We start from the raw sequence: 21,369 nt of genomic DNA, 5'->3' as shown, positions 1-21,369 counted from the left end.
TGAAAGCAGTAGTCCAGTGTTTGAGGGTCTACCACAAAGAGGGGAAGAATTTATTTTCAAAAGCAGTAGCAGGCAAGACAAGAAACAATGGATGGAAACTAATCAAGGAAACAACTTTGAATAAAGGAGTAACTTCCTAACAGTGAGAACAATTAAACAGTGGATCAGCTTGTCTTCAGAAGTTGTAGGTGCTTCATCACTGGAGGTTTTCAAGAAGAGTCTGGACAGTCACTTGTCTCAAATGATGTAGGGTCTCTTGCTTGATCAGTGGGTTGGACTAGAAGACCTCCAAGGTCCCTTCCAGCTCTATTCTGATTGAAACAATGTTTCATAAAATTTGCTAAATTTCACAGCAATCATGGATTCTGGATTTTGATGCATTCCATAAGTTAGCCCATTTGCAGTATCTTGGTTCAAAAATTATTGCTCTAGGCCGGGTCCATCATTCCACCCAATTGGAAGTTACAGGAACCAGACTTTTAGTAGTATACAGGAGATTGGCAAAGTGCTTTTTTGGCATATAAGTGACTGATAAATACAGAAATATTATGGAAAGTCACAACATATGTAGCTACCTGTAAGCCAGACATGTCAAAGTCGCAATGTCATGTGACGTATCGGGACTATTTTGCCGTTGCTAGCAATGGGGCGGGCGTGGCTTCCGGATGACACATCCAGCCCGCAGGCCAGCAGTTTGACACCCTTGCTGTAAGCCAACCTGCTCTCTCCCCCACCCATCCCAATATGTGGCTATTTAGTTTATAAGCATCACTGAATATGCTTTGATCACACCTTGACTCCTCAATCATCATTTGGGAGTTACGTAAAACTGCCTCATGTTGTCAAGATGCAGAAGCTTTGTCTGATGAAGAAAACATACCCATCCCACTTTTTTTTTTACTAGCAGCACATACTCCTAATCCAATGTATGATTTTGCTGCAATCTTATATATCCAAAAAAGTATTTTGCCCATAAAATGAATATATTAGAAAACTAAAAGTTAAAAAGAACTCAGCGGAGAAAAAAAGGCAACAAAGCAAAGAAAACAGTCCAAAACCCAAACTTAAAAAAGATGCATCTGCTATGGAGGGTGAGAAAATGGCAGGAATCCTTAGCAGTGAGTTATGAAACTTGTGATACAGCTGGGAGGGAATGGATTCCTATTTAAAATCTCAGCTCCGCAATATGCTGAATAGGTGAGGAACTGATAAATGATGTTTTATCTTTTATTGGTTTTATTGTATTTTGTTTGGTCACTATGAGTTGCCGAGAGTCAGTATACCAGTTTAATAATTTATTATTCCTTATATTATTAATAAATTAGGGATAGTCACACAGACAGATGTTTAGGCTGGATGTGGCATTTTTATCCATCTATTGCAGGGGTCGGCAACCTAAAAAAGAAAAAGAGCCACTGGGAACCGGTTCCATCACAAATTAAAAAAAGAGGGAGCCGCGTGCGTGTGTCCATGCACGCGCATGCGCAAAAAGGTTTTTTGCGCATGCGCGGACGCACGCGGCTGCCATTTTTTAAAAAATGAGATGGAACCGGTTCCCGGTTGCCCGATGGCGACGGCCCGTCTGCAAAGCTGCCGCTTTCGGCAGCTTTGCAGACGGGCCGTGGCAGCTTCCTGAAAGAGCGGCGCCCCTGCCCATTCCGAGAGGTGCGCGCGCACCTCTCCGAACGACCGGAGGTGCGCGCGTACCTCCGCGCGAATGGGCAGCGGTGCCGCTCTTTCAGGAAGCCCGCCGCGGCCCGTCTGTGAAGCTGCCGAAAGCGGCAGCTTAGCAGACGGGCCGCGGCAGCTTCCGCAAAGATCGGCGCCCCTGCCCATTCCGAGAGGTGCGCGCGCACCTCTCCGAACGACCGGAGGTGCGCGCGCACCTCCCCAAACCTTTGGGGAGGTGCGCGCGTACCTCCGCGCGAAGGGGCAGCGGCGCCGCTCTTTCAGGAAGCTGCCGAAAGCGGCAGCTTCCTGAAAGAGCGGCACCGCTGCCCGTTCGCGCGGAGGTACGCGCGCACCTCCCCAAAGGTTTGGGGAGGTGCGCGCGCACCTCCGGTCGTTCGGAGAGGTGCACGCGCACCTCTCGGAATGGGCAGGGGCGCCGATCTTTGCGGAAGCTGCCGCGGCCCGTCTGCTAAGCTGCCGCTTTCGGCAGCTTCACAGACGGGCCGCGGCGGGCTTCCTGAAAGAGCGGCACCGCTGCCCGTTCGCACGGAGGTACGCGCGCACCTCCCCAAAGGTTTGGGGAGGTGCGCGCGCACCTCCGGTCGTTCGGAGAGGTGCGCGCGCACCTCTCGGAATGGGCAGGGGCACCGCTCTTTGCGGAAGCTGCCGCGGCCCGTCTGCTAAGCTGCCGCTTTCGGCAGCTTCACAGACAGGCCGCGGCGGGCTTCCTGAAAGAGCGGCACCGCTGCCCGTTCGCACGGAGGTACGCGCGCACCTCCCCAAAGGTTTGGGGAGGTGCGCGCGCACCTCCGGTCGTTCGGAGAGGTGCGCGCGCACCTCTCGGAATGGGCAGGGGCGCCGCTCTTTGCGGAAGCTGCCGCGGCCCGTCTGCTAAGCTGCCGCTTTCGGCAGCTTCACAGACGGGCCGCGGCGGGCTTCCTGAAAGAGCGGCACCGCTGCCCATTCGCGCGGAGGTACGCGCGCACCTCTCCAAAGGTTTGGGGAGGTGCGCGCGCACCTCCGCCCATTCGGGGAGGTGCGCGTGCACCTCTCCAAACGGGCGGTGCCACTCTCCATTTGGAGAGGTGCGCGCGCACCACTGCCCGTTGGAAGAGGTGCGCGCGCACCGGTTGGCTGGGAGCCGCAAGAGACGGCTCAAAGAGCCGCATGCGGCTCCGGAGCCGCAGGTTGCCGACCTGTGATCTATTGAGTCCTTCCCAAGGACCTGGAATATCCAGATAGTGTTGTTTGATTGCAATGTCCACTGTGCAGAAATTGTTGTCTTTCCTATAGACAACTGTTAAATCCGGGTATTATGTAGCAGATGCTTGTCTGTTTGAATTCTAATGCAACTGAACACTTTAGCTTTTGCTTTTTCTATTATTTTGTATATTTTGTGGTTCTACCAGTTTTTGCTTGCAGGCAAATAGCATTCCTTGCAGATACTCTAATGCACCATTGATATTACTTCATGTTGTTGTTTGTAATCAATCTGTCCAATCTTTTTGCAACCGCGGTGATCCACTGTTTCTTCAGCTTCTTTGCAGAAGCAGTTTTTACTGTGTTGCTCTTTTCTCAATTCTGGTTTTGTATGCATTTGTTCTTAAGGCTTGGTCTTGTGTAGCCAGAATTAACCCATCTGTCGCTTCAACTTTCCTGCTCTTTGCCATTGCCAGGTATTGTTCATCTGCTTTGCCTGCTAGCTTTTTTTTTACATATACTAGTCTGTAATATTTTGTCTTGCATTTGGTACTAACTTCAATGTATCTTCTTTACTGTCAAATAAAGAACAGATAAAAAGATGCCCTTTTTTCCTTCTTTCATGATCTGGTGTACTTGCAACATTTCACTGTTCACTTGTGCTCCTTGATAAGTAGATCTGTCAATGTTACTGCATGGATGAAAGGTATAATTTATGACATTATATTTCTGGTTTTCCTATCCAGGGCATCTAGTTTGGCCTGAGTCCAATCCTCTATTCCAGCTGTGTATCTAATGATTGGGATTGCTCAGGTTTAATTGATGGCATTTTCTCCACAGAATTTGAACTTTCTTCAGTGTCATGATGCATTCACCGCTAACCCTCTTTTTAAATTTTATTTCATATAAAATTTTACTGAGTTTGAAAAATACTTAAAATACAAAAATTGTAACAAAAAGGAAAAGTGGGGAAAAGGAGCAATGGAGAATTTAAAAAGTAATATTCCCCCCTCCAAAAAACATGAAAAACTTACTTCAAACCTTCTTCAAGATGGATATAGTTATAAAATAATCTTCTTTTAATTTAACAAAAAATACACAATTATATTACAGATACACAAAACAAATAATTAAATAACAGGAACAATATGTAGTACATAATTTCTTACTCTAAAAAAACATATAATCCATAAATGCATCATAGTAACAAATCCACATAAACATATTACTGGATATTACTATACTGTATATTTCTATAATTATCTATAATATCCCCTACTTTAAATTTAAATAAATACATAAAAATATAAGATGCGTATCTATTATGCTCTATCAGTATACAATTATTTCCATAGTCATAGTACATCTAATCTTCAAATCCCAAAATTAAAAATTCATTTTTATCTTGATCTAACAGAAAGTTAAAAAATGTCTCTATGTAGAAAGAAAAGTAGTCAAATTGTTGTCTTTAATTAAAACACTCACTTTTGTTATCTCAGCCATTTCATTAACATTACAATCCATTCTTCCAGTGTTGGAATTTGTATATCCTTCCATGTCTGTGCATATAAAAGCAGTTAACATGTATAAAAACAAAGTCCCATATTTTATTTCAGCTTGTTTGTCCATCAAACCTAAAAAAAAATACACTTCTGATTTCAGTGTGCTTAATGTGATCAGCTTGAAGGATGCCCAGATTTGTAGCAATCTTCATCCAGAATCTTGATGTGATTTCCATAGGGCATCTTTATTTCTCAGTTTTTTACTGGTTTTTTACTGGAGATGATAGGGATAGCACATTTGCCCAGTCCAACTTCCACGGCGATATCTTGGCTGTATATCTGGACAGAGCTGAGCAGTGATTCTATTTCAGCTTTTCCATATAGCTTCAGATTGTCCATGTAAAGGTGGGATAGTCTGGCAGATATTTTTGACGTTTGATAACCATGACTGACTTGTTGAGTATTTTTGACTGACATATTAATTCAATGTCAAGCAGTAGTGGTAATAGTGAGTCTCTGTGAAAGATGCCTCTTTTGATATTAATCTCTCCCAGTCTATCACCATTGATCAGCAATTGTGTCTTCCATTGTGCCACTGATCTTTACATTTTTTTAATGTTTCTGCTGGCCCTATTATATCTAGTTACTTGATTATCCAATCATGTGTCAGGGAGTCAAATGCCTTCTTGTAATCAATCTAAGCTACATTCAAGTTGGTCTTCCTTCTCTTGCAGTTTTCCAAAACCATCCTCTCAATTAGGAGCTATTTTTTGTACCCCTGCTGTTTGGGCAGTTTCCTTTCTGCTTAGGTGGAGTGAGTTTGTTTTCAGAAAAACAGAATAATAGAGTTGGAAGGGATCTTGAAGGTCTTCTAGTCCAACCCCCTGCTCAAGCAGAAGGCCGTATACCCGTGGTGGCGAACCTATGGCATGCGTGTCACAGGTGGCACACAGAGCCCTCTCTCTGTGGGCATGCACACCGTCACCCCAGTCCCAGGCCTTCAGCTGGGTTTTATAACCCATTTTGCTTTCGGCCTCCACCACCATGTGCAAAAAAAAAAAAAAAAGGTTCAATCAATCAATTTCAACTTCTTGCGGGGAAAAAAAAAAGATCTCACAAAGTTGGAACTGATTGATTGAACTTTTTAGTCCCACCCAGTCTGCTGTTACCACCGCAGCCACGCCCACCCAATGGGCCACGCCCACCCAATGGGCCATGCCCACCCGGCACCTGATGATACATAAGTGGGTTTTGGGTTGCCATTTGGGCACTAAAAGGTTCACCATCACTGCCCTATAAGAGGGGTCGGCAACCTGAAAAAGCAAAAGAGCCACTGGGAACCGGTTCCATCACACATAAAAAAAAGTGGGAGCCACGTGCGTGCGTCCACGCACAAAAAATGTTTTGCGCATGCGTAAAACATTTTCTTTCTTGCGCGTGCGCAGACACGTGCGCACAGTTGCCACTTTATGTGTGATGGAACCGGCTGCGCGGCGGCGACGGCCCATTTGCAGAGCCGACATTAATCTGGCACCCAGTCAAATGGTCACCTCCTTATTGTGATGCCATCTTTCAACCACCCGCATAAAATTTTCTGGCAAAGCTTCCGTAATCTTAGAAGTACAGGGAGAAAGAAAAGCAACACGGGGAAAGGCAACTTTTTTCCCCCGGCTCCGCAAACGAAAAGCGCCGCGCGCCTGAGTCTCAGAGCACGCCTGAAGGGGAAGTGAGAATCCAGGCGACGGGGAGGCCGAGTGTGTGTGTTCATTCTCCCCATTTCTCACAACCAGGTCGCAAGGGGTTTTGCCCTCGTTGCCTGTGGACGCGCAGGACAAGTCCTCCGTCCCAGCCACGCTAAAAAAAACCACAGTTCCTCCTTAGCCGAGCGCCTCGGGAAACAGCATCGGCGGCAAAGATGGGCGAAGACGAGAGACGTTTCCCCTCACGTAAAACGCCTAGTGTTATACTGTGTTCCTTTCGGGGGGCGAGGTGGGGGGGTGGAAGGAGAATCCATTTTATTTTATTTTAAAGGAAATGTAAGCTTGTTTGTCATCAACATCAGACCGCGACAAGCCTGACTGGCTTCTTTTAAGCCCCCGGCGGAGGGCCGCAATCAATGCCTTAATCATGGCTTTTAGCATTTCCCTGCAAAACCGCGCCGTTTGGACTTGTCACCGGGCGCGTGGATGGTGCCAAAGACACCACATTCAAGGTTTTCCAGGAAATAGTTGCAAGCTGAACAATAGCGCTTCAAAGCGTAGGGCTCTCACCATCACCACCACCAACCCCCCGCGCGCGTGCCCCCGCAGGTATAGAGAAGGTATGCGAGGGATACCGGCGTGCGCAGGCCCCGGTCAGTTTCCTTAGAAACTGGCAAGTTATGTGTGCTCTGCAATATGTAGAGTTTAGTAACGGGCCGCGGCAACTTTCCATTCGGAGAGGTGCACGCGCAGCTCTCCAAAGGTTTGGAGAGGTGCACGCGTGGCGCCACCCGTTTACAGACCTGCTGCCGCGGCCAGTTTACAGAGCTACCGCCTTCCTCTGAAGGCAGCAGCTCTGCAAACGGGCCGCAGCAGCTTTCCCAACGAGCGGTGCCACTGCCCATTCGGGTGGAGGTGCGCGCGCACCTCTCCAAAGTTTTGGAGAGGTGAGTGCGCACCTCCGCCCATTTGGAGAGGTGCGCACGCACTTCTTGGAACGGGAAGTGGCGCCGTCTGTTGGGAAAGCTGCCGCAGCCCATTTGCAGGCTGCCGCCTTCCTCTGAAGGCGGCAGCTCTGCAAACAGGCCACAGCTGCTTTCCCAATGAGCGGCGCCACTGCCCGTTCGGGCGGAGGTGCGCACGCAGGTGCGGGCGCACCTCCACCCGTTCGAAGAGGTGTGCGTGCACCTCCGCCCGTTCGAAGAGGTGCGCATGCACCGGGCGACTGGGAGCCGCAGGAGACGGCTCAAAGAGCCGCATGTGGCTCCGGAGCCGCGGGTTGCCGACCCGTGCCCTATACCATTCCATACCAGTGGCTCTCCAATATCTTTTTGTGTGAAGACAGATGCAAAGAATGAATTAAGCAGCTCTTCTTTCTCTACTGCCCATTACATCCTTGCCATTTTGTCTCATTAGAGAACTAATTGCTTCAACTAGATATTGTTGGACTGCATTAGCTCTCACACTACTTAGCAATTTTAAAGCAGTTAGTAAGCAGGGCCAAGTACCATCCCCTTCGTTTTCAAGTAGATTTACCAGATGTTAATCAATCTTCAATTTCACCTTCTTGCAGTATGTTCCCAAACTGCTTGGCAATCAGTGGGTGTAGACCAGACAGATGTTTCAACCAAAAACTATGCAGTTCATCTTCACCTGGTGCTAGGTTCTTCCAGTATTTTCTGTTAATTACAAGTTCTTTCATTTCAATTTCTTTTTTTTATTCTTATCCATCTTCTTTATTCAAGCAACATCCTTGTAATTCTTTGGGTTGTCCAATAGCTGCACTCAGAACCAGACTGTTTCTTTTTTGTCAGGTGTTGGCTGGTTCACTGCAGTCTCTTCATCGATGGATTGGTAGAAATGTTTCTGATGTCACTGAAATTGGAGTTTTTCTCTACAGTGTACAAACCAAGCTTTGTATCTGCTGATTTTCTTGGCTATGGCAGTTATTTGCTGCTTTCTTGATCTTGTTTCTAGGTAATGTTTCTTGATCAGGCAGCTTTGGTCTTCTTGCCCTTCAGCTGCTTTTCTTTCATCAGTTCTAACTTGCTTGATTTTCTAACTTATTTTCTAACTCGAACTTCCATTTTGGTGGTGCAGTTTGGCTTTTTTTTGTTGTTAGTTGATTTTACATCCAAGGTATTCAGATGTAATTGATGCCATGGTATATATTAGTTGGTTTGCTTCTTGCAGTGAGTGATATTTGATATTATAATATTGGCATCTTTTAATACTTGTGCTAGCTCTTTCTTGGTAACAATGCAGGCAACCATATACTGTTATTTTTTATTTTATTTTAGATGCTCATGTATTTTTTGCTTCAACTCCTCTTTTTTAGTTAGAGAGCTTTATTCTTTCTGAGAAGGCACAGGAAAGGATGCCTTATTTGGGAATGAGAACAATTCAACAGCTATGCTGGCTTTCTCCACTGCTGACACCCTCTGATTTGCCTTTATAGACTCAGCTACTTCTGGCAAGGTTTTGATTTCTTTGCCCTGTGTACATTTTATTTATTTATTTTATTTTAATTCCATTTATATCCCGCCCTTCTCCGAAGACTCAGGGCGGCTTACAAGCTTAGCAGTAGTTAAGTTTTGCAGTTCTTCCAATTTTGTTTCTATGAATATATTATAAATCAATGTTGGTCTGCTAGACACTGTTCTGTAATTTCTGGGTGTTGTTTTTTTCCAGAACTGGTGTCTTCTTTTCAGATATTCTCATTGGATTTCATTTGTAATAATAGATCATTATTGCTTTGTTTTTAGTCTTTGTATATTTGTGATGGGCAAGCAACTTTTCTTCCAGTAGTGCTACGGCTGCTGGCCCTGATTCCTCAGCCAATAGTCTTGAGTCTTATAGCCTCGTTAGTCACCAGTTGTTCAGGAATTCCAACACCTAATGTGGTGCTTGTTGACCTGGGTGACGAGTGATCTGGTATGGGTTTCTCTACACTATGCCTCCATATTGTTTATGGAGAGACTCATTTTGTCCAGCTCCTCTGATGAGATCTGATCAGTATGGTTGGACCTCTGGTATAGATCTTCTCAAAGCTTCTCATCTCTCTCAAACCCATTCTCTTTCCTGGTCCTCCCTGCACTTGCATGCACTTTGTCCCTTTATGAAGATAACAGGACTGCCTGGATTGCCTTGTTAAGTGATGTGGTCATGTGACATCACTCTTTACAATCGCGTTGCTTAGCAATGGCAAAACTGATCCCAATTGCAACTGTAACTCAAGGACTATCTATATTCTGTCTTACACTGGCTAGTTATGGAAACTGTTTTTCCAGGAACCACACTGACGGGAGTTGAAAGCCACTTATCTGCACTTGATGCACAGCAGCAGCTAACTGAAGGAGCCTCTATTCTTGCAGATATCTGACATTAGATAAACCTATGATTTATAGAAAAGTCTTATACATTTCTCATTTTTTGGTTATTTAAATAGGAAAGCACTATAAATGGCAATTTCTGGAGATTCCAAATTGGTTACTTACCCATTCTTTTTCCTGAAGTTACAATATTTCCATTCGATCCAACTCCAGACGACTAAAATTTAAAGGGTGGAACAATAATGAAAGTGAACACAAGCAATGAATAAATGAATTACAATATTTTAAATAAATGACTTCTACAAAATCTGATTCTTAGATTTTTGGTTGCAAACAATTGAACTCTAATAGTAGAGAAAAAAGAAATGCAAATATATTCTGTAAACTGCTACACTATGCTAGCTAGAATTTATTCAAAATATATTTATAGAACTTAAGTTCATTGTAAAACATGTATAATAATATAATAGTAAAATAGAGAATACAATTGTCTAGCACAGGGGTCAGCAACCTGAAACAGTGAAAGAGCCACTCGGAACCGGTTCCCTCACAAAAGGAAAAACTGGGAGCCGCAAAAAATGTGTGCGCATGGGCGTACATGCGCGCATGTGCAGAACAGGGTTTGACTGAAGAGTGGAGCCAAGACGAGATATGCACCTACCCTGCATATTTGAATTGATTGGTTGAACTTTTTTAGTCCCACTTTTTTTTTTGGACTGCACTTGGCAGAGGACTGGGAGCCGCATGCGGCTCCGGAGCCGCGGGTTGCAGACCTGTGGTCTAGCATGAAGGATATTTTTTTTTTACAATCTAATTAAACATCAGTGTTATATCAATTTGACTAATTCTTATTATTAGATTCATATCTCACTTGTTTTTTAAAACTCAAGCTGCCTCCTGCCATAGTACTTCAGTATTCATCATTAGTTGGTTCCAGGTGGCGTGATGAGTACCAAACAAATGTACTGAGTCACAGTTGTAGTTGGCTCACACTTGTGAGCCAACAGCAACAAGTTCTAGCATGTGTCGACTGATGAGTACCAGGATAAAATTTTCATTCAAAATGCGTTAAAAACCAAAAGGCAATGAGTTTCAAAGTGAGTAAGTACTAAGGTATCACTGTATTTTCTCCACATCTGGATGGAGTGGAATGGAGTAGGCTAAGAATCATCTAGCCAGCTTCCAATCTACGAATTCAGTTGCTTGCTTTCTAATCTACTATTAATCTAATTAGTACAATAGTACTAATCTAGTATGTAAACCCTACACTAAATTCTATAAGACAAGGACTCCACAAAGAAAGCTCTTTAACTTTGCTCACCAAATTCTTCAAATACCGTAATCAGGTGACTACATTAGGACTTTGGTAGGGCCATGTACAAAACTAAAGGGACCATTAAGTTCTATAAGACTAATCCAGAGCTGCCCAGAGTTGCCTCAAACTGTGAGATTGGTGGCATATAAATTTAACAAACAAGTCAACAACATATTTGCTTTCATAGTAGTTTGTACAAATTTTTATTGTTGCTCAAAATAAATTTCAAGTGGTACTTTTTTTAAAAAGGAAGATAGGTTCCTAGAAAAAAGGGTTAATATTAGATTGCCTTTAATATTGTTGCACTATACAAAGTCAACAGAACACTAAGGACCTTCCTCAAGATCTCAATGAGACTGTGAAAGACAAAAGTAAAAATCAACTCATGACAACTTGCATAACTTGGCAATCAAGTATGGCATATACCAAGGTGATGCATGGTCCCTGCTGCTGTTCTGCAAAGACTTGAAACCCCTCAATCAAATTATTACAAGGATAATCACAACTCTTGGGCTCAATTTCCCATCCCTTAACATTGACAGGAATCTACCAAAAGAGATCTACTGTTACATTGTGTCTCCCATTATCAAACCCCATAGCCAGTTCAGAAGGATTAATAGTACTGAAAGCAGTTAAGGTCAAGAATCAGGACAGTCACACCACCCCATTCTCACTGTACTAGGGCAAGCATGATCAATACTATCCTAATGTTTAGACTGAAAATAATTTTTATAATCCATTTCCTCCAAGCCCCCTCTGGAGTTGAACCCCAACCACCTTTTTAAGAAATATAGTGTATATACTTTGAAGATCTAGTTCATCTCAGCCCCATGGATATGATTATTCAATTAGTTCTCTATCTAATGGCTGCATAGTACAACCCATATCTTCTCTACTAGGATTTCACGTGAGACTGTCAAATGCTTTAATAAAGTCAAGATTTTATTAGTAATTCTATCAAAAAAGAATATAAGGTTGGTTTGGCATGATATGTTATTTGTTTTTGTTATTTTTAATCATGCTAGTTTCTGCCAAGTAATACCGTATATTATTTTCACAAACTCAATCTCTTCCAGAGTTTTGTCCACTATGAGCTGCAGTTATCCAGGTTGTCTTTTTTCTCTTTCTTGGAAGAGAGGTACAATATTTGATATCTTCAGTTCTCTGGCACTATACTCAACTGCTACGATTTCTCAAAGATGTGAAAGGTTCTCATAAATGAATCTTCAGAAATTCTCAGATGTAATGGATCTGGTACTGAAGTCTTGAGTTCCTTAGATGTTCCCTAACAATCTCCTTACTTACCTTGGATTGCCACTTCCTCCTTAACTGGTCTTCTTAGGTTCATTTGAACAGTTTCCCTTTAGAAAGAAGACCGAAGCAAAGTAGCGTTGAGAAGCTCTGCTATCTCATCACTTGTTACCATCTTATTTTTCCAGAAATTGGCCCCACCCTTTCCTTTTTTCTTATTACTGACATTGTCGACTTTAGCTTCTCTTGTAAGCCCAAATTCCCGTTGCATTCCAGCCTTTATGACTTGATATCTGCAAGTATTAATTACTTGCTATAAGTTTTTCTGACGATTGTATCAGTCTTCCATTTCCTTTATATGCCCTGTACATATGAGAACTTCCCATTGTTTCCTAGGAGATTGTACAATTCTACGTGCAAAGTCATAGAATCACAAGAGCTGGAACAGACCTTGGAGGTCTTTTAGTCTAACCCCCTGCCCAAGGCAGAAATCCTTATCCCATGCTTGACAAATGGTTACTCAACCATTTCTTCATTTTTTTTCATTTCATTTTCCAGATTTTCATGTATGTATACTTTCATTCAGATCTTTTACAGCTTTCTCTTGTTCCTCCACAACCCCTGCCATTTCATTCACTCCATCTTCCATAATCATGACCAGACAGATCCACAGATATTTACCTGGGCACTGGTTAATCAAGGTTTTCATTTGAATCTCTGCTATGTCAGAAGAACTTTTATTTGTATGAGTTATTTAATCAATATTTATCATACTAAAATCAAAACTGATGTGTTCACTGTCACTATTGCCTTTCATGATTGATGGGATTTTAATATTGTATTATTTTTTTAACATAGGCTGGCAAATAATTTAGATTTTGCGGATCACCAGGGGACCTCAGACCACATTTTGCTATAGTGAATGTAAGTGCCTCTTATTATTACTCCCTGGTATATAATGGAATTGTCAAACAATGCAAGTGGAATCAACTTGATTGAATAAAACATTTTTAAAGCCAACTAAGAGGAAAGCTTTACTCCTTATCATCTTTAGTAATCCAACTTCCTTCTAATAGCATGGTATGAAATTGTTTAGCATGATCATATTCTGGTGAGTATGCCACAAGCATAACCAGATCTCAGCTTAAATCGAGAAACCATGTTCATAGTATTCTTTGCAGTTCAGGCTATTTTGCTGCCTGTATTCCACCAAACATGAGGAACATGCGGTGTGCTGCCAGGCTTTTAAGAAAGAAGTACCTTTATCTCCAATACTGCATGAACTTATTCCCGTCACATACACAAAAAAAAATATGAGCATCTTCAGGCAGTGGCATTACACCAAGAGGTTTTTATGTGAGCCAAAGACAAATAATACAGTTACAGTTTTGCTTGTAAGATTTTATATGTACTTCTTGCTGTAGGCACAGATAGCTAAGAGATCGTCCATATATTATTAGTAGCATGTATTTTTCATGGTACTGTACAGGAAGCCAAGTTAAGACTGTTTGTTCAGCGACTGTTCAAAATCATAATGGTGAACGAAGGGAGTTTATGATCCCTTCCTGAAATTATGGCTGTTGCAGCACCCCCACGGTCACATGATCAAAATTATGACCACCTGCAGAAGTGCTGCAACTCCTCATACCTGCCTATCTCCCCCCCCCAATCTATGCACTTAAAAACACTGGGAAAGCTTCAGTGGCACAAAGCAAAGCATCCATCCCCCATTCCCCAAGAGCCAAGCTCCAGAAATCTCCACAGTGGGACACAAAGCAGCTGCTCTGCAGGAAGTTCCAATCACCCCAGACTCCCAGGGTGGAGGAAGCATGAACACACACACACACACACACACACACTGAAGTGTCAAACAGCTGAGAAACTCCAGCCCAGGGCTGATCTGTGCATTCTACCATGTCAATTGACCTCCACCACTTTCTTCATCTCACTATTTACTGAGGTGTGTCCAGCTTGGCCCTTTGTGAAAAAGGAAGAAAAATAATTGGGGAAGGCAGCTACTCATCTACAGTATCTTAAAATGCCCTTTTCTTGTGCTCTGAGGTGGGTTGGAACGCTGGAGATGGTTTCAAGCATTCTAGCTCTGCCCTCAGAGCATGGGACAAAGGGCTCTTAAAGATAAATTTATTGTATTAAATATATGGACTATATTAAAGGTAAAGGTTCCCCTGCACATGTGTGCTAGTCATTTCCGACTCTAGGGGCCGGTGCTCATCTCCGTTTCAAAGCCGAAGAGCCAGCGCTTGTCCGAGGACGTCTCCGTGGTCATGTGGCCGGCATGACTAGACGCCAAAGGCACACGGAACGCTGTTACCTTCCCACCATAGTGGTCCCTATTTTTCTACTTGCATTTTTTACATGCTTTCGAACTGCTAGGTTGGCAGAAGCTGGGACGAGTAACAGGCGCTCACTCTGTTACGCAGCACTCGGGATTCGACCCGCCAAACTGCTGACCTTCTGATCGACAAACTCAGCGTCCTAACCCACTGAGCCACCGCATCCCTTAAATGGAATATATTACTTTAGCATTTATTTTTCTTCTTCACAAAGAGCTACCATGGGTGCACCTTCTAAATAGTAGGACAAAGAAAGTGGTGAGGGTCAGCTGGCATGGTATAGGGCAGGGGTAGGCAACCTTGGCTCTTTTATGACTCGTGGACTTCAACTCTCAGAATTCCTGAGTTGAAGTCCACAGGTCATAAAAGAGCCAAGGCTGCCTACCCCTGGTATAATGTATGGCAGCTAAGGCGGCTGGGCTGGGTCTCCCCAGATGTTGTCTTACACATGTGGGATGGCTGCTTCACACTGCTGTATGTCCTTGGAGTATGGATGGGCAATCCACTTTCTCAAAGGGCCACATGAGAAAGTGGGACTGTTGTACAGGGTCACCTCTGCCCCTGCTTTGCTCCTGCTGCTGTGCCACCCCCTTTGCTGATACTGCCCCATTCCCCCACCCTGCCCGATGCTGCCAATACCCCATCTGCCGCTGGGCTGGACTGGGATCACCCGTGGGCCACATGTGGAACTCCCCACGGAGCAGCTGCTTTGCAACCCACTGGTCAACCTTCCTATGGACAGCCACTGCTATTGGATGGTCTTTTATTGTCTGTTGGTACCACTGGACACCCTAACAGACTTCCCAGGCCTTTCTGGCATTGTCAAGAGGTTACTGCTACAGGCAGTGTTCGACTGCTGCTGCAGAAGCCAATCTTGTGACTTGTGCTTCTGGCTGTTGCCGGATTGATACTTCCATTGCTGGGACAATGCAGCTGCTCCTTGTACAGCTGGCTTGAAGAGATTGGTTTAACTGTCCTGGCTGCTGCTGGTTGAAGGGGGCTGCTGACACTATCCCTGGCTCTTCTGCCCCTTCCCCCTCCAGCTGTCACTTTTTCCTAGATTTTTGTGTCTCCCTATCTGCAGCTTCTCCATGCCATTGCTGATCCTCACCTTTCTTTAATCCACATATCCTCCATTTCATCACACAACATGAGTACATGTACCATACCATCCTTTTTATCAGTAGCAATGCTACAAGGCCATAGTGAAGGAAAAAGGAATGAAATGATGCAGGAATGCATTTTCTGCATTGTGTTTCTTCCTGCCATGTTGCTTTTCATTGTATTTTTTTTTTAAAAAATACTGCTCTGCAACTTCGGTAATATAAACTTAATTCACCTCTTACACTTGACTGGCAATCAGGATATTTTATTGTGGAATTATCCTTAGTGTCATTGGCTTCTAATTCTGAGTAATCTGTTAAGTTTTTAATGATGATGCCATTTCTATCTATCTCCCCTTGAAGTCCTATTTTTGAACATCCGGGCTATGTACAATGTGTATGTTGACACATGAAAAAACCTTTCTGCTTTACTGCTTCTTAAAAAATTGCTCTATGTCTTTTTTTTGGTCTTTTGCATTCCTGGGGGAAAATAGGGCAGAAGGCAGTCTCACAACTTACTAGACCCTTCTTCTCACATGGGAGGAGGTCATATGAATTTTGCAGGCTTTTTTACAGACCTTGTGCCAATGAATAGTGAAAGCAAATGTTAAGAAATCCAGGTAGTCCTCGACTTACAACAGTTCACTTGGTGGCCATTTGAAGTTACAACGACACTGAAAAAGTGACTTATGACCACTTTTTACACTTACGACCGGATGCTTAACAACTGACTCACATTTACCACAATTGCAGTGTCCTAGGGTCATGTGATTCCCTTTTGCAAACCTTCTGACAAGCAAAGTCAATGGGGTAAGCAGATTCACTTAACACCTGTGTTACTAATTTAACAACTACAGTGATTGACTTAACAAATGTGGCAAGAAAAGTTGTAAAATGGGGCAAAACGCACTTAAAAATTTCTCACTTAACAACATAAATTTTGGGCTCAATTGTGGTCGTAAGTTGAGGACTACTTGTAGTCATTCTGGCCAGAGAACCTCCCTGCTCTCTTGCATGTGATCACTAATCATATAAATAGAAAACATATGAATAGGTTCTGTAAAAGGATTCTTCCATCCAATTCTAAGGTCAGATTATATATGAAGAAAAAACAGATTTGTGCTTTCTTTTCATCTTTCCCCTCAAGGTGTGAAAGAGCATTATCTGGAAATTGTTACTAAATGACATATGAAGAACGTCTGTTTATCTCATTTATAATTTGGAAGTAAATGCCAAATCTTTCAATCTCATGAAACATGAGTGAGATAAGCTGTTCAGAACATGGATTGGCTAAATATAGGATAAATATATAGAACATTTTATCAACGTAAAAATATAGAACTCAAAGTTAATGAATATGCACAAAACATTTGAATGTAAAACACTTTGAATACATGTATAGAGAGATTGTTCTAATACAACTTTGAAACTGGCTGTCTCAATCATTTTTGGAAATATATTACCATTCTTCTAAGGGAAGGAATATTTATATAGTAATTTAAGACTAAACTATTTACTAGAAAACCAAACATAATTTACAAATCTGTGAAAATAAAACATGAGTAAATCTGCCTCAGAAAAAGGGCCATTGTTTTTTTAAAAAAATCTAACACATCCAAGAATGGAACATTTATTGAATGGTAACTTTTCAATTATGAAAGCCAAAATTCAAGCTTATTTAAATAATATTGATATACATTGATATTTTCCAATTTGACAAGTAGCCAATTTTGATTGTTGACCAATAAGAGAGTAAACCCTATTACAAGTACAAATCTCACCTTTGTAAAAAATAAAGCATGAGTACTTACTAAAAAATATCCAGGCATGTCACTGTGAGGAGAAGCCGTTCTAAAACTTTCATCTTGAAAATGATGAAAGTTGGTAGTTAATGAAATACCAGAAGTCCGAAACCTGCTTGTGCCACAAGAATTCTGTAAGCCATCTCGATTTGTGCTTCGGGTAAATGAACTTAACAAACTTATGTTGTTTACAGAAACAGGGTCTTTGGAAGCCTTAATTGCTACTTCGGTGATATCCCTTGCCTCCACTTGAGAATGGGTATCAGGCCTTTTGCTAGGTAAATCTAAACCAACGCCATGAAATCTAGATGTTCTTGAGTAAGAGGAATCTGCTAAACTGTTCACCTCCAATGACTGCAGAATGTTTGGAGAAATAGTAGGCCTCAAACCAGCTTCTTCAAAATATTTGGAGTGAGCTTGAGATTTCTGAGGACTGTAATGTGCCGTCTGTGATGAACAATGAAGAGGTGACAGGCGTGTTTTCTTAAGACTAAGCTCATGAGAGTTAAAAATACTATTTTCTGCTGTTGCAAGAGTTTTTGTGATGGATTTGCTTTGATGCTCCTGCGGTAACTGAAGTGTGGTATTTCCTTCTTCTGTTCCAGATATTTTGCTATATGAGTCATTACAAGTTGCTTCTGATACCAAGGCAAGGGTCTCTTTGTTTGGTAGAACATTTTTTTCTGCAGTATAGAGATTTACATTTGTGAGATCTGGATACAAGAAAGGACATCTTTCACTGGATGACGTACCATTTTCTGCATTTTTTTCCAAATTTGCAAGTGCAGATGTCACTTGAGGAACCACGTGGTTTTCAGAAAGTTTTGCCTCTCCCTTTTCCACACATGATACTTTTGAAGGCAGGGTCAAGCTGTTAATTGATTGAGATGGTGAAATACTCTCCCATTTGTCTTTTTCTTTAAGAAAGTTTCTAGTAACTTTTTTACCAGTATGCGCTAAGGATGAAAAAGCATTCTGAGATATTCCTGACTTATGCAAATTTTCAGGAGGCAGATAGGATTGCCCAATGTGAGGAAGTGCTCGTAGAAAATTATGACGAACAGCTGCAAGCGAGCCACCAGATGGATGAAGGACCACTGGAGAATGGGGATTCACTTTGATCTTAGGCTGTGGGGAAAAAAGGAAAAGGGGTTAGTTTCAACTATAGCGCAACTACAGAACCCCAAAGTATTTCTTCACCAGTTTTGCCCAGAAGCATTAACTCTCTTTTATATTTCAGTTTGAGGAATTTCATAATACTTAAATATTACTCAATATCCAGACTCAAAAAACCAACTTGCTTTTCTTTCAATAGTCATTCTAATCAGTAATCCCTATCCAATTAGGGCAGGGATTTTCAAATTTTTTCAGGCTGTTGAATCTATTTGGTAAAAAAAAAAAATTCTGGATAAAAAGGCAAACCTCTACTGTAGAAAACAGACTGATTTCAAGTGAGCTATTCTTTTGTCATTGGTGTCTTACGTAGGTCCAAATGGCTCTATAGATCAGTTGGAAAAACTCTGGATTGGAATGATGAAAATATCACAATATTTAGTATTCTTTTAGGTCAGCAGCTCCCAACCTTTTCTAGACTCCACACCCCTAGAATGCTTCTCGCACCCCTTAGAAAAGTTCAAAATAACAGCAATGAATTATGCATATACACTATAATTTTGAAAACCCAAGTTTTTGCACCCCCTGGAATATCGTCTCGCGCCTCCAGGGGGTGCAAGCACCATCACTCTTCCCCGGTTGGGAAACCCTGCTTTAGGCTAAACATGATAGCTGATGATAGGCTAAAAATGATAGCCTCTTGACATATGGTAATTTCATGACATATTCATGATTTTTTTAGGAAAAGTTCAGTATATCGGTAAAATGTAGCACATGGGATTTTGCACAGCTTACATAAATAAATTTTGGATATTATACTGTATACTGAGTAATATCTGTTAGGGAGCAAGTTATTTAGAAAGGTTTTTAATTGTTCTTTACAGATATCAGATGATCTTATATTTTATGGCTTTACCTTTTTATTAAGATTCATATTTTCCATCTTTGCCTTGAGCAGCTTCATTTTATTCATTGTAATGGAGTTCTCAATAATCTGTTGTCCGGAAGGAGATATTTCTGTATCTTCATCATCATCAGCATACAAATTATAAACTGAACCACCACTGTGGTAAAGAGAAAATTCAGATGTGGTCTAGTACTATACATGTTAACATTTTGTAAATCAGAACTGACCAAGTGGTGCATCGAGTCTGCCCTTTGAATTTATTTATTTTTTGTTTTCTTTTTAATGTATTTATTATTTTTTAATTATTATTTTTGTATTTTTTTTTTCAGATGATGGACTGATGATTGACCCACTACCTCTGCTGGAAGTTGGTTCCAAGATTCCACTACTCCTTCTATGAAGTAATACTTTTTAAAATTACTTTTGAATTCCCCTCCTGTCATTTTGTCAGTCCTTATCAGTCTTTGTTAAGATGACTAATTCGTACAGCTAAAGGTAAAAGGTAAAGGTTCCCCCGCACAAGCATGCTAGTCGTTTCCAACAAAAGGGGCCGGTGCTCATCTCCGTTTCAAAGCCGAAGAGCCAGCACTTGTCCAAGGACGTCTCCGTGGTCATGTGGCCGGCATGACTAGACGCCAAAGGCGCACGGAACGCTGTTACCTTCCTACCGTAGTGGTCCCTATTTTTCTACTTGCATTTTTACGTGCTTTCGAACTGCTAGGTTGGCAGAAGCTGGGACGAGTAACAGGCGCTCACTCTGTTACGCAGCACTCGGGATTCGACCTGCCAAACTGCCGACTTTCTGATCGACAAGCTCAGCATCCTAACCCACTGAGCCACCGCATCCCCCTTGAGCCACCGCGTCCCCCTGTAGTACAGCTAGTCCTTGCTTAATGACTGCCTTGGGCAATAACTGTTTGAAGAGTAACTATGTGACCAATGTCCACATTTATCACCTTTGCAACATCTGTCTCTCAGTCATATATTCACCAACACAGTCAGTTATATGCATTATCCTATGTAAAATCATAAGCACAGTTGCACTCAAGTGATGTTTTCACTTAGTAACTGCTCTGCTTAATGACTCTAGTTGCTTGTAAGAATGTTGCAAAGGGTGATCACATGATCCTGGGACACTGCAGCCATCATAAATATGAGTTAATTTCAAGCGTCTGAATTTTGATCATATAACCATAGGCATGCTATAATGGTCATAGGTTCCTTCTTCAGTGCTGTTGTAACTTTGAATGGTCACTAAATGAACTGTTTAAGTCAAGGACTACATATATATGCAAAAAAAGCCCATGGGCTCCCATTATCCCATGAGATCATTACTGTGTATTTTGAAAAGTCAATTTCTCTTATTTAATAACAACTTTAATGCATTTTATAATCAGTGGAAAATTACTGGATGATCTTTAAAACTCTTTAGTCATTTCTTTGAATCTCAGTTATTTAGTATTTAGTCAATACAAATATATTAAAAATCAACCAGTACAAGATATTGTTAACAACTGGCATTAAACGATTTTTGAGAATACATGTTCATCAGCGGGTAAGAACATTTTTATTCCTATGGGATTTTAGCTTTTAAGATGACATTAAGCAAAGTTTAATAATATAAGAGATAGTTCTCATCCTAACAATGCTAATTGGGACCAGCTAAACATATGATTGAGCTGCTTAGTGATGGCAGTTCCAGCAGTATCTGGTTATTGTCATTAAGTGAATCACCATAGGTCATTCCCATTTCCTCCTGGCTTCTCCGCTGACTTTGCTTGTGGGAATCTGGCAGGTAAGGCTTCAAATTGAGATCATGTGACCACAGGATGCTGAGTCAGGTGCTGAGCACTTGAGATTGCGATCACTTGACTGTGGGGGTACTGCTTCAAGAAACAGTCATAAGTATTTATTTATTTAGATTTATATACCGCCCTTTCCCGAAGGACTAAGGGCGGTTTACAGGATGTTTAAAAGAAAATCAATACAAAAGTTAAAACAATTAAAAAAGATTAAATGAAACCCTGAGAGAAAATAAAAACCCGTTAAAATTAAAAATAATTCTCAGCCTGGGCCAGAGAGCTCGAAGAGCCAGGTCTTCAGGTCCCGGCGGAATGAA

The 21,369-nt window shown here is 42.0% G+C and overlaps 1 protein-coding gene across 9 annotated transcripts in view; it reads right to left on the bottom strand.

Annotated features, from left to right (window-relative positions):
• ZFAND4 (zinc finger AN1-type containing 4) overlaps positions 1–21,369 on the bottom strand; it is a 40,339-nt gene that overhangs the window by 8,176 nt on the left and 10,794 nt on the right. For all 9 annotated transcript variants that reach the window (XM_081326970.1, XM_081326977.1, XM_081326973.1 and 6 more), the window contains 3 exons: positions 19,260–19,407; positions 17,240–18,358; positions 9,571–9,622 (listed from right to left, as the gene is read on the bottom strand). In XM_081326970.1, coding sequence (XP_081183096.1) covers positions 9,571–9,622; positions 17,240–18,358; positions 19,260–19,407 — 1,319 coding nt within the window. The remainder of the gene's footprint in view (positions 1–9,570; positions 9,623–17,239; positions 18,359–19,259; positions 19,408–21,369) is intronic.

Source organism: Vipera berus (genome assembly GCF_964194415.1).
Source record: "Vipera berus genome assembly, chromosome: 4".
Lineage (NCBI taxonomy): Eukaryota > Metazoa > Chordata > Lepidosauria > Squamata > Viperidae > Vipera > Vipera berus.
The sequence above is the reverse complement of the archived record's forward strand: the minus strand, read 5'-3'. Positions and strand labels throughout refer to the sequence as shown.